Source organism: Microcaecilia unicolor, chromosome 6 (assembly GCF_901765095.1).
Source record: "Microcaecilia unicolor chromosome 6, aMicUni1.1, whole genome shotgun sequence".
In the NCBI taxonomy this organism is placed as follows: domain Eukaryota; kingdom Metazoa; phylum Chordata; class Amphibia; order Gymnophiona; family Siphonopidae; genus Microcaecilia; species Microcaecilia unicolor.
Window position 1 is genome coordinate 189,967,790 of NC_044036.1, and position 12,026 is coordinate 189,979,815.

Genomic DNA, 12,026 nt, shown 5'->3' on the forward strand with positions numbered 1-12,026 from the left:
ATCACTATACCTTGGTCGCAGCACGAGATGCCACGTCACAGGTGTCATAGATACGCCTGGACAGGAACTTTCTGCACGCCTTCAGCTGCCTGACCACCTCCTGATAAGGCCTGGACTGCTCCGGCGGGAGCTTCTCGGACCAGGTCCCGCCAGTTGCTGCACATAGGTCCGCATGTGAATGCTCATATAGAGCAGGTATGATTGGATGCGGGTCACGAGCATGGAGGATTGGTAGGCCTTCCTCCAAAACGTGTCCAGAGTGCGAGACTCCCGCCCAGGGGGCGCCGAGGCGGTATCCCTCGAACTCCGTGCCCTCTTGAGGCAGAATCCACGACCGCTGAGTCATGGGGCAATTGTGGCCGCATTAGCTCTGGGTCGGAGTGGATCCTGTACTGGGACTCTGCTTTCTTGGGAATGGTGGGGTTAGTTAATGGTCGCACCCAGTTCCGAAGCAGCTTCTCCTTAAGGACATTGTGCAGCGGCACCGTGGAGGACTCTCTAGGTGGTGATGGATAGTCGAGGACCTCGAGCATCTCGGCCCTCGGCTCTTCCACAGAGACCACGGGGGGAAGGGAATGCTAATAGACATATCCACACAAAGGAGGCAAAGGAGAGACTCTCAGGAGGTGAGAGTTTCCTCTCCGTGAAGGCGTGGGGTCCGAGGGAAGGCCCGTAGACTCCTCTGAGGAAAATATCTAGGGTCCTCCTCTTCCCCCCACGAGTCCTCATCCTCGTGTCAGACATAAGCTCATGTAGCTGAGTCCTGAACCGTGCCCGCTCGACGTCGAGGGCACCAAGGTCTCGGTGTCGTCGAGCGGTGGACTCCCGCGCCGGCGGGGACGGAAGCTCCCTCCATCGACTCGACGGGGACTCCACCTGCGTGGCGGTCGAGACCGTCACCGCAAGCGGCGCGGTGTCGACGGCCCCGGCGCCGGGCTAGAGCTCGCCGGCACCACAGTCATCGGCGCCGAGGGCGCAAGCACCCCCGGCGCCGGCACATGCCTGGCGCATCAGCCCTTCCCAGGATCCCCGGAAGGATGGCTCTGAGGCACTCGTCCAGGCCCGCTGCCGGGAAAGGCGGTGGGGCCGGTAGGTGGTGTCGGCGCCAGAAGCTGCTGGGGGCCAGGAGACGGCACCGAGGTGCCGAACCCCGACGCGTCGGTACCTCCACAACCGACGGAGAACCTCTCCTCCCTCGACGATGACGCTTCGGCGTCGACTCCTCTCCGATATCCGGGATGCACCGAGGGGCGACCGGTGACGACGCTTCTTATCTTTCTTACGATGCCCGTCACCGGCGCCGGAAGGAATATGGAGGAGGAGGTAGGTCGATCCCCTCGGTCTCGATGGTACCGGGTCAGACAGGGTTCGGTCCCGTGGCCCACGAGTTGAGGGAGTGACCGGGGCCGACTGCCCACGAGCGGCCTCTCACCCCCACTCTCACGGAGGACCGGCTGGCTGACGGGACCTGTTCTCCTGGGGTCGCTGCCATCGGTGCCGATGTCTCGGGCATCGATACCGGTACCGAAGGGCCGGGCGTCGATACCGATGCCTTCGAGGTCGACGTCGAGGGGCCGGCGCAAGTTCCAAAAAGACGGTCCCGCAGAACTTGCCTCGCAACCTGAGTCCGTTTCCGGAGACCGAGACACAGAGAACACGACTTGATATTGTGCTCGGCCCGAGGCACTGGAGGCACCAAGCGTGGGTGTCGGTCTGCGAGATCGGCCGGCCGCAGCGACCACACTTTTTAAATCCCTCGGGACCTTCGAGGACATCGACGGAAAAATCGCGTCGGCGAAGTCAAAGTCGTCAATGGTGGCTGAAATCACACCACGAAAAAGGAAAACGACCGTGCGGCCCACTAGGCCGCAATGCAGCGTCCCCGCTGGAGCGAGGGAAAAAGGGAGCGCGTGTTCCACACGCGCAGGGTTTCTTTTTTTTTTTTTTTTTTTTAAAAAGAAACCGGACGGTAACTAGACCGAAATAAACAAAGAAAAAAGCACGATCGGCGTAAACGCGATCGAAAATCCGGCGGCTGAATCAGAAAGAGCGGCGGGGCACGACTCTCTCCAGACGCGGAAAAAAAGGAACTGGCGGGAGCGGTCGCGCACGGGCGGGAAGACGGCCGCGCATGCGCGGTGGGCGTGCCCTGCGTGCCGACCGTCCCGCGAAGCTTTTTTCCGGTTGGTGGGGGGCTGCCGCGGACGTCACCAGTCGTGAGAACAAGCAGCCTGCTTGTCCTCGGAGAAAGTGTGTTTTGTCGCGTCTGTCCCCGATAGCATACAACCCTTTATTCCTGCCTGGAAACGAGAAGGGGACTTTCACTAGATGGTACGGGTCAGGGGTGAAAACGTGGGGTCAACTGTATGAAGCTGAATCCCTACTTTCCTTCTCAGCACTACAGGCCACGTACCCGGTGGAGGAGACGGATGAGTTCGCTTATCGTCAGCTGGCACATTTCCTCCAGACTGAGGCAACTGCGCGGGTGATCAAGCGGGAAAAAACACCACTGGAGGAAATTTGTGAAAAATTTCATATGTCACGAGGATTGATTGGGAGCATGTACAGTTGTATAAGTAGGCAGGGGGCTCCCTGCTACAGTAAACATAGGAAAAGCTGGGAGGGAGAGCTTGGTGTGGCCCGGTGGGAGAGAATAAAACGGGCGAAAGTGTCAGTCCATGTACTGCTTAAGGAAAATGCAGTGAAGGTGCTGTATCGATGGTACCTTACTCCGGACCGTCTTCAGCACATATACCCAGATTTGATGGGGCTGTGCTGGAGGTGTGGTCAAAAGGGTACAATGGGGCATGTGTGGTGGAGCTGTGTCAAAGTGAAAGCCATTTGGAAAGCTGTTCACAGTAGGCTGCAGCACTGGGTGGGCTGTTCAATTCCCTGGACCCCAGAGGTTTTTCTTTTTTCTGTAAAGGTAGTAGGTCTTACAACACACCAACAAGCGTTGGTGAGGCATGCGGTGGGAGCTGCCCGGGTAGTAATAGCCTCACATTGGAAACAAGTGGGGGTCCCACCAATTGCGAAGTGGTATAACAAATTGCGATATGTGTGTGAAATGGAGAAACTTGTAGCTGAGCGCAAACATCAAAAGAGCAAATGGCATTCGACCTGGAAATTCTCTCTTAATGATGTGAACACAGCCTAGAATTATGCATGTGCAAATGTATGGATGGAAGAGTATAGTGTATTCCCCATAAGGTGGCGAGGGGGGGAGGGGTGGGGGGGGGGGGTATTTTTGTAAAAACATAAAAATTAAAGAAGTCAACAGAGGTTAATTGAATGTTGTTATAATATAGAAAGCATCTTGTTGGAATAGCTGTCACACGGCCATATATGTACAAGTGCACTGATGGTTTGTACTTTGAACAAAATGTATTGCATAAATGTTCAATAAAGACTTCATATAAAAAATAAAAAAAAACTAGCCCCAGGTTCCAAGCTGGACAGGGTGCTCGCACGGAAGACCGGAGCCGAAGCACCCCACTAAGAAACCGTGCCACATCTGGATGAGCAGCTAAAGACACGCCTTCAACCTTACCACGAAGGGAGGCCAACGCTGCCACTTGCACCCGCAGGGAATTATAGGCCAAGCCTATTTGTACACCATCCTGCAAAAGTCCAGAATCGGCAAGACAGGAGCCCACATGGGTGTGATCGCTTTTGAAGCACACCAAGACTCAAAACGGCACCAAATCCTGGCATAAGCCACGGAAGTGGAACGCTTGCGGGCCTGCAGGAGAGTGGAAATGACTGTGTATGAATAGCCTTTGTCCCTCAATTGCGCCCTCTCAATCGCCATGCCATAAGACCAAAGCAGCAGGCGTCCTCCATGGCTACCGGGCCCTGTGACAACAGGTTCGGTACCAGAGGTAAAGGTAGGAGAGTCTCCACTAGCATCTGTCGGAGGTCCACATACCAAGGCCCCCTGGGCCAATCCGGGGCGATGAGGACCACTTCTCCTGGGTACAGCCGAATCTGCAGGAGCACGCGCCCTATCAAGGGCCACGGATAGAACACATATAGTAGGCCCGGAGGCCAGGGCTGAGTCAAGGCATCCAACCCTGCCGAGCGAGGATCTCTCCGTCTGCTGAAGAAGCACGGGACTTTGGCATTTGAACTTGTCGCCATAAGATCCATCACGGGCTTGCCCCATTTGGCACATATCTGCAGGAATACTTCGTCTGCTAGTTCCCATTCTGCTGGATCGATCTGATGCCTGCTTAGATAATCGGCTTGCACGTTGCTCTGACCTGCAATGTGAGCTGCCGTCAGAAACTGAAGATGCAGCTCGGTCCAGTGGCAAATCTGTTCGGCCTGCGCGGCCAGTGCTCTGCACTGAGTGCCACCTTGTCGATTTATGTAGGCCACTGCTGTCGTGTTGTCCGACATCACTCTGACAGCCAATCCTTCCAGGGTCACTTGAAAGGCCAGAAGCGCCTGAAACACCGCTTTCAACTCCAGGCGGTTGATGGACCACTCCAACTCCTCGGGTGTCCATAGACCCTGGGCATGCTTTTGCTTGCAATGTGTGCCCCAGCCCTTCAGGCTGGCATATGACACTACTGGACACCAATCGGGGAGCGCCAGCGGCATTCCTCGCCGCACCATGCTGTCTGAGAGCCACCACTCCATGCTGAGTCGGGCCGCAGGGAGCCAAGAAAGTCTGCATTGATAATCCTGAGAAACTGGAGACCATCTTTGAAGTAGGGAATACTGTAGAGGTCTCAGGTGCGCTCTCGCCCAGGGCACCACTTCCAATGTGGCTGTCATCGATCCCAGCAGCTGGACAATGTCCCAAGCTCGCAGGCGGGGCATCCTCAGGAGCAGACGGACCTGATTCTGAAGCTTGCACCACCTTAGCTCGGGTAGGTATACATAGCCTGAGTCTGTGTCGAACCTGGCCCCCAAATATTCTAGAGATTGCGAGGGGGTCAGGTGACTTTTGGCCATATTGACGACACAGCCTAGAGATTGAAGTACTGAGACCACTCTGGCTGTAGCTTGATAGCTCTCTGTTACAGAGTCTGCTCTGATGAGCCAGTCGTCTAGGTACGGGTGAACCCTGATTCCTTCTCGCCTGAGCAAAGCAGCTACTACCACCATTACCTTCGAAAATGTTCGGGAGCTGTGGCGAGGCCAAAGGCAAGGCCCTGAACTGGAAATGTTTTCCCAACACCGCAAACCTCAGAACTTCTGGTGCGGGGCCAAATTGGTATGTGCAAGTAAGCTTCTTTCAGGTCTAGAGACGTGAGAAACTCTCCTGGCTGTACCGCAGCAATGACGGAGCGCAGGGTTTCCATGTGGAAATGCCGCACTCTCAGGGACTTGTTTCATTCTTTTAAGTCCAGAATAGGGCGAAAAGACCCACCTTTTTGCGGCACCACAAAGTAGATGGAGTATCGGCCGTAGCCGTGTTCGGCGGGAGGTACCGGGGACACGGCCCCTAACTGAATCAGACCTTGCAAAGTCTCCTCTACCGCCACCCGTTTGGTGGCAGAACCGCATCGGGACTCCACAAACACGTCTCTTACTGGGGCGTTGAATTCTATTCTGTAGCCATCTCTGATCAGGTCTAGAACCCACTGATCTGAGGAAATATTGGCCCACTCCTTGGCAAAGAGGGAAGACGTCCTCCGATGACAGGAAGCGAGGAGGGGGCCGGCGCACCATCGAGAGGGTCGCCCCTGAACTCCAGGCCTAGAGCCGGTGGCTGCGGAATGCTTGTCCGAGCGAAAAGAGTTCCTCTGCTGAAAAACGGGCACAAGAAGTGAACCCAGCAGAATGCCCCGGGCGGTACCTTCTAGCTTCATGGAAGCGAGGTCTATAAGAGGAGTGGACCACCTGGCCCTTGGAGGAAGGCCTTGGCCTATCTTTGGGCAAGCGCTGGGGTTTAGGATCTCCCAGGCCTTTAACAATTTTTTTTTCCAACTCCTCACCAAATAGGAGAAGGCCTTGAAAGGGCAACTTCACCAACCTTTGCTTAGAGGCCATGTCCGCTGCCCAATGTCGTAGCCAAATAAGACGACGAGTCACACTGCTACTGCCATTTGTTTAGCCGAAGCTCTGACAATATCATAAAGGGGCATCAGCCAAAAAGGACAAGGCCGACTCCAGCCGCGGAGCCACATCCGAGAAGGGCTCCGCTCCATCTCCGGGCTGTTCCACTGCCTGTTGCAACCACGCCAGGCAGGCTCTAGCAGCATAACAACTGCATGCAGATGAGCGACCAGTAAGACCTGCAATTTCAAAGGACCGTTTAAGTGCTGCTTCCAGCCTACGGTCTTGTATATCCTTCAGGGCAACTCCTCCTTCCACAGGGAGGGTAGTTCTCTTTGTCACCGCAGTGAGTAGGGCATCTACTTTAGGCATTGCAAAGCGAGCCAAATGCTCCTCACTCAGAGGGTATAATTGCCCCATAGCCCTGGAAACTTTCAAAGGTCCCTCGGGGTCAGCCCACTGAGCGGAAATAAGCTCTTGGATGGAGTCATGCAAAGGAAAGGCTCGAGCAGGCTTTTTGGTACTAGCCATCCTAGGATTCACAGAGGAGGCCGTGCCACTGTCAGGCTCTTCAATAGAAAGGACCTGTAGGGCATCTGAAATAAGCGCTGGCAGCTCATCACGGTGGAAAATCCTCACCGCGGAGGGATCATCCAGATCCTGTGGTAATTCTGCACCTGACTCTGGCTCCTCAGACCACGAAGGCCTGCCAGAACTCTCCGAATCCTCACAGCCCGACCACGGGGGGGAAAAGGAGGTGCACCACAATCTGAAGGGGAATTAGCCCTTCTACGCTTTTCTTTATGCCAATTATCAGGGAAAATAGCCTCAGCGGGCAGTCCCAGGCCAGAATCCACCGGGGTTGGGGGGGGGGGGGGGGGGGGGGAACAATAGAAGGGGCCTCAGACGACCCTTGAGGGATGTATGCTTTATGCAATAACAACACAAAATAAGGGGAGAAAAACTCGCCCTGGGCACTCAGATCCCATCCGGGGCTAGCCGCTCCCTGAATAGCCTCAATTCGAGGTCCCCGTTCCACCCCCTCCCCCCCGGGCTCAGGGCTCTCCGTCTCTACGGAGGCCGCTCCATGCGGAGAATTCAAAATGGCGTCCGCTGCCAGCTCTGAGCGGGAAGAATCATCGCTCGCCATGCTCGGGCCGGCTCTTACACCTGTACAGCACGATTTACAGAGCCCCGCTGCTGATCTGCGTTTGCCACACCGGGAACAGCGCTTTACATTCTCTGCAGCCATCGCCAAAAACGGCGGGAAAATTCAAAATGGCGGTTCTGCGCCAAAAACGCCCCGATCGTGGGCCCACCCCGAAGGAGTTAGAAAACACTCTTACCTCACCGGACCGAGTATCACAGCTCCGGTCCCATAGAAGAATCAAAGGAAAACCTCTGTTCCATTTTTTTTTTTTTTTTTTTAACGCTGTGAGGAAAGCAGAGGTAATAAGAACTCCGGAGGCTCAGATAACTGGGAAAGGCGAACCAATGTGCCTGCTTCCACTGAGTGGGAAAGGACAGAGAAAAGCAAGCTAATATGTCCACATCCACGGGGGCATGGGTAAGGCAGGGAAAGGGCTAACCTATGTGCCTTCTAAGTGATGCTGCTATAGCCTCTAACACCCCGACTAACAACTGGCAAGCCAGGAGCCACCCCCAGGCAGGTTTTTGATGGAGCTCGAAGAAGCTGCAGCCACCCTGCTTGGGGAGATAGAGAATACTGAAGAGGCAGTGGAGCTGGCTGCCCATGAGGCACTGTGAAACGTTGAGTGCTCTCTATCTCCCCCTGCTGGTCGATGGACACAACCCATACGTAATGGCTTCATCTGCTTGATGACAAGGAATATTCCTTCCCTTCACACATGGAATTTCTATCCATACTGATTCCACGCTGTTTCATGTGGAATGTTTGTTTTATTTGACTCAATTCTCTCTAACATATAGCGCAATCCCCCCTCCAGTTCGATCCTATCATTGAAATACAATTTGTACCCTGTTAACACAGTGTCCCTATTGATTGTCCTCTTTCCATCAAGTCTCTGAGATGCCTATTATATCTACCTCATCACTGAGTTGATGGAAAGAGGGCAATCAGTGGGATACTGTGTTAACAGGGTACAAATTATGGAGGGAGAGTGCTCCTCCTAGTGCTGACACTTCTCAGGGACTGGGATCCTCAATGCCCCTGTGCACATGGCACTATGTGTTGAGGGAGATCAATTCCGATACTTCTTGGCCTTCGCCACTCTTCGGTGCTGATGAGGACGTCGTTCCCACACCTCAGTGATGCTTATCAGTCACGGGGGGGGGGGGCACCTGCACTGCAGAGATCTGCTCGATGCACAACCACTCCCCACTGTCTGATAAGGGGCAATTGAGGTTTCGGACCAGGCTCTAAAAATGATCTCTCTTGGGAGCTTCTCTGGCCAATTAAATCCTTCTCTTCATATGAAATCAAAGAAGATAGCTGGACATTGGAGACACCAAGAATGGGCATCCTTACCAGAGATGGTCCTATTGCACTGAGCACAGCACTTACAGCCACTGGGAACCTTCAATGACATGGAAGGGAAAACAGCCGTGACTCAATCAAACGACTGGATGGTGGCCTTAAAAAGGGTAAATCACCCAGAAAAATGAGGAAAAGAGCCAGACCAGAGCTCAGGCCTATACTGAGCATCAAAAAAGTAAAGAAAACCTAAAAGTGGGGAAAACACAAACTAAACCTATAAGGGATAAAACAAAAAAGGCCCCAAAAGGGAAAAATGACAAAAACACGGGCAAAAACCCATCGGGAATGCTTGAAAACCTGAGAAAAATCAGTACCACACCAGACACAGTGAAGGAGCTGCGAAACAGCGCATATTCCCCACACAGTGGATCAGAGGAGACTACTGGTCCCACGCTCTCACAGCATGCATGGTGGGGACACTGGCACCCGTCAAACTGCAGTACACTATTTCAAGCGTTCCACACCAGGCGACATGGACGACATCACCCACATGTGAGAATATGGCTTGCCTGTCCTCAGAGAATATATAAACTGCTTTGATTGTAACCGCAGAAAGATAGTACATCAAATCCCATCCCCCCTCTTTTGAAAGTTGCACTATAAAAAAATAACAAAATATCTGGATCTACATACCTGAAGGGAATCTTTTGTAGTTCTCCCTGAAGGAAGTGTTTTACCATGACCATAATCGAAACGCAGATCCACATCACAATACTCCATGTTCCTGTAGTCTGTGTCCTGTCTGCCTAGGAAGTCTAGTTCTGCCACTCGCTTGTGTCCAGGAGAAGGTTGCATTCGGTTTGATTCTCCTGCAGGGGCCTGCTGCATGCTGGCAACATCAGTGGAAACTTTATTTGAGTCCTGTTGGTTGGTGAGATGACCTTGGTTATTCCTGAAGTTGTGTGATGGTTCCTCTGGCTTCAGCAGTCCCTGCGACTGCCCACTGCCTCGGAGTTCATGGTGCTTAAAAGAAGGACTCTCTGAAGAAGGGTCCCGCACACGCCTTTCCGTCTCGTCTGTGCTGCCTCCAGGGAGTTCTTGGTCAGGTAGGCGTACAGCAGAGAGAGTGCGCAGGAATTCCAAGAGAGATGTATTTGGAGGAGGAACAAGGTTTTTAGCGAAGTCCACTGCAGCAGAAATATCCCACTCTCGAAAATCCTGATCCGATTTGGGTTTCTCTCTATCGTCGAAGTCCAAAGATGTGGAATCACGTTCCCTCAAGTCCAGATCAGATATGCCCTGTCCCTCATAGCTTGTCTGGGCTCCATCCTTATCTAGTAGGTCCAGGAAAGTTGTTAAGTTTGATTGGGAATGATCCTGGCCCCGATAATTTATCGGGCCCATATCTAACTGCGGATGATCCCGGCCCCTCAAGTCCAGATCACATGTGCCTCTGTCCCTGAAGTCAGATGGAGGAATCCCCCTACTACGAAAGTCTGAAAGTGATTCCCTCTCTCCATAGCCCAGACTAGATACTTGCCGGCCTCTGATTTCTGCAGCGTGCAACACTCTATTCCTGTAATCAAAAGAGGCTGCGTCCCTTTTTCGGTAATCCATATGTAGCTCTTCTCTATTCAAGAAGTCCATAGGGTGATTTTCCCGGTCTATAAATTCTGGTCGAGACATCTCCCTAGACCTGAAATGCAGCAGTTGAGCATCTCTACCCTGAAAATTAGAGGAAGGGAAGTCACGGCCATGAAATGCCTGTTCTAGCATTTCTGCTCTGAAGCCAGCCCTGGAACCATCCTGAGCACCAAAACCAAAAACAGTCTTCTCCCGAGGTGTAAAGTGAGGGACTGGAAACCTGGACTGACCCGGGAAACTGAAAAGTAGATCTCTTCCAACTGGTCGCTCATTTATGTGACTCTTGGGGATAGTGAGAAAATCACGATTCCAATTCGGAATACATCGCTCTTCTGGGTTCCCACTGCAAAAAAAAGAAATGAAAAATACAACAGAGTCACGTTAAATTATTATAAGTATTTATTCTTATATAAGGGACAAGTGGCTTCTCAAAAATGGAGGAAAAAAAATCAAATAAAGATTTCTGGATTGCAATGATGTTGCAAAAACCACAGAGAGGCGGTATATCGAGCCCCATTCCCTTTCCTTTCTTACAAGAGATGAGTACAGGTTGTTGTTCTCAGGTTTTGGTTTGCAATCTACAGTGAATTTTGTGATCTAACACACAAAATAAATCAAGAACATGTCAGGGACTTTGATTTTTATTCTGATTTCTGGATCCCACAATTCCTGGGCTAATGTGCAATCTAAAACCAGGAATTCACCCCCATTTACTCAGACTGAGCCCTGAAAGCCATAGATCAGCCATTTCTCAATATAATAATCATATGCTCAGTGTACCTGAATGCAACTTACCTTGAGCTACTACTGAAAAAGGTGTTAGCAAAACCTAAATAAATAAATAAAATGTGTCAGTGGTTCCCAAACCTGGTCCTAGATGCACCCCAGCCAGTCAGATTTTCAGGATATTCACAATGAATATTCATTTATTACATCCACAGGGTTACTCTCTTTTTGTTCAATGATTATCAATTATCAACCTAACTCTTTAATAATTGAAAAACAAATAATTTATATCAAAATCCAAATCTAGAACCCATTAAAACCCAACTGTCACCTGATCCCACCCAGATAGGAATTATTAGGCCAGATGTTAAACAGTAAACCGCTGACGCTATAGGATGTTAATGATACGCAAGTTCCAGTAGTTGGCTTCTGGTTAGCGGTGAAGCCATCGGTTGAGTTTCCAACTTGGGAATGTCCAAGCAGAAGGAATCTAATATGTAATACTAGTAAAAAAAGGCCCGTTTCTGACACAAATGAAACGGGCACTAGCAAGGTTTTCCTCGGAGTGTGTATGTTTGAGAGAGTGTGTGTGAGAGTGACTGTGTGAGAGAGAGAGAGAGAATCTGCGAGTGTGTGTGTGTGTGAGAGAGAGAGTGAGACTGGGTGTGAGTGTGTCTGTGCGAGAGAGTGTGTGCGCCTGGGGCCCCTCCTTCCCACCCAGTTCCAGTGTCCCCCCTTCCTCCGTGTTCCAGGTTCATCGTCCCCCCTCCCTCCCCCGAGTCGTCCCCCCATTTTTTTTTGTTTTGTTTTTAGTTTTTGTACAAGTGGTTCATTCCCCCCCTCCTCCCCTCTCGTCCCCTCCTCCAAGTTCCAGACCCCCCTCCCCCCCCCCCCCGAGTTCCTGACCCCGCTCCTTCCCTCCCTCCCTATTCCAGACCTCCCTCCGAGTTCCAGACCCCACCTCCCTGCCTCCCTCCCTTCGATTTGCCGACCCCCCTCCCTCCCTCTCTCCGAGTTCCTGACCTCACCTCCCTCCCTCCGATTTGTAGACCCCCCTTCCTCCGATTTCCTGACCCCCCCCCCCCCCTCGGAGTTCCTGACCCCTGCGACCCTCTCGAGCCCCACTTCCCACCACCAACCCTCCGGGCTTCAGAGTCCATCTGTGAAGAAAGTTACGGACACAGGCAGG

General features: G+C 52.4%; 1 protein-coding gene across 1 annotated transcript in view; it reads right to left on the reverse strand.

Moving 5' to 3' along the window:
• Nucleotides 1-12,026, reverse strand: part of RBM6 (RNA binding motif protein 6) — a 631,054-nt gene that overhangs the window by 594,282 nt on the left and 24,746 nt on the right. Inside the window, 1 exon segment of the mRNA XM_030205417.1 lies at nucleotides 9,161-10,454. Within this exon segment, the coding sequence (XP_030061277.1) occupies nucleotides 9,161-10,454 (1,294 nt within the window).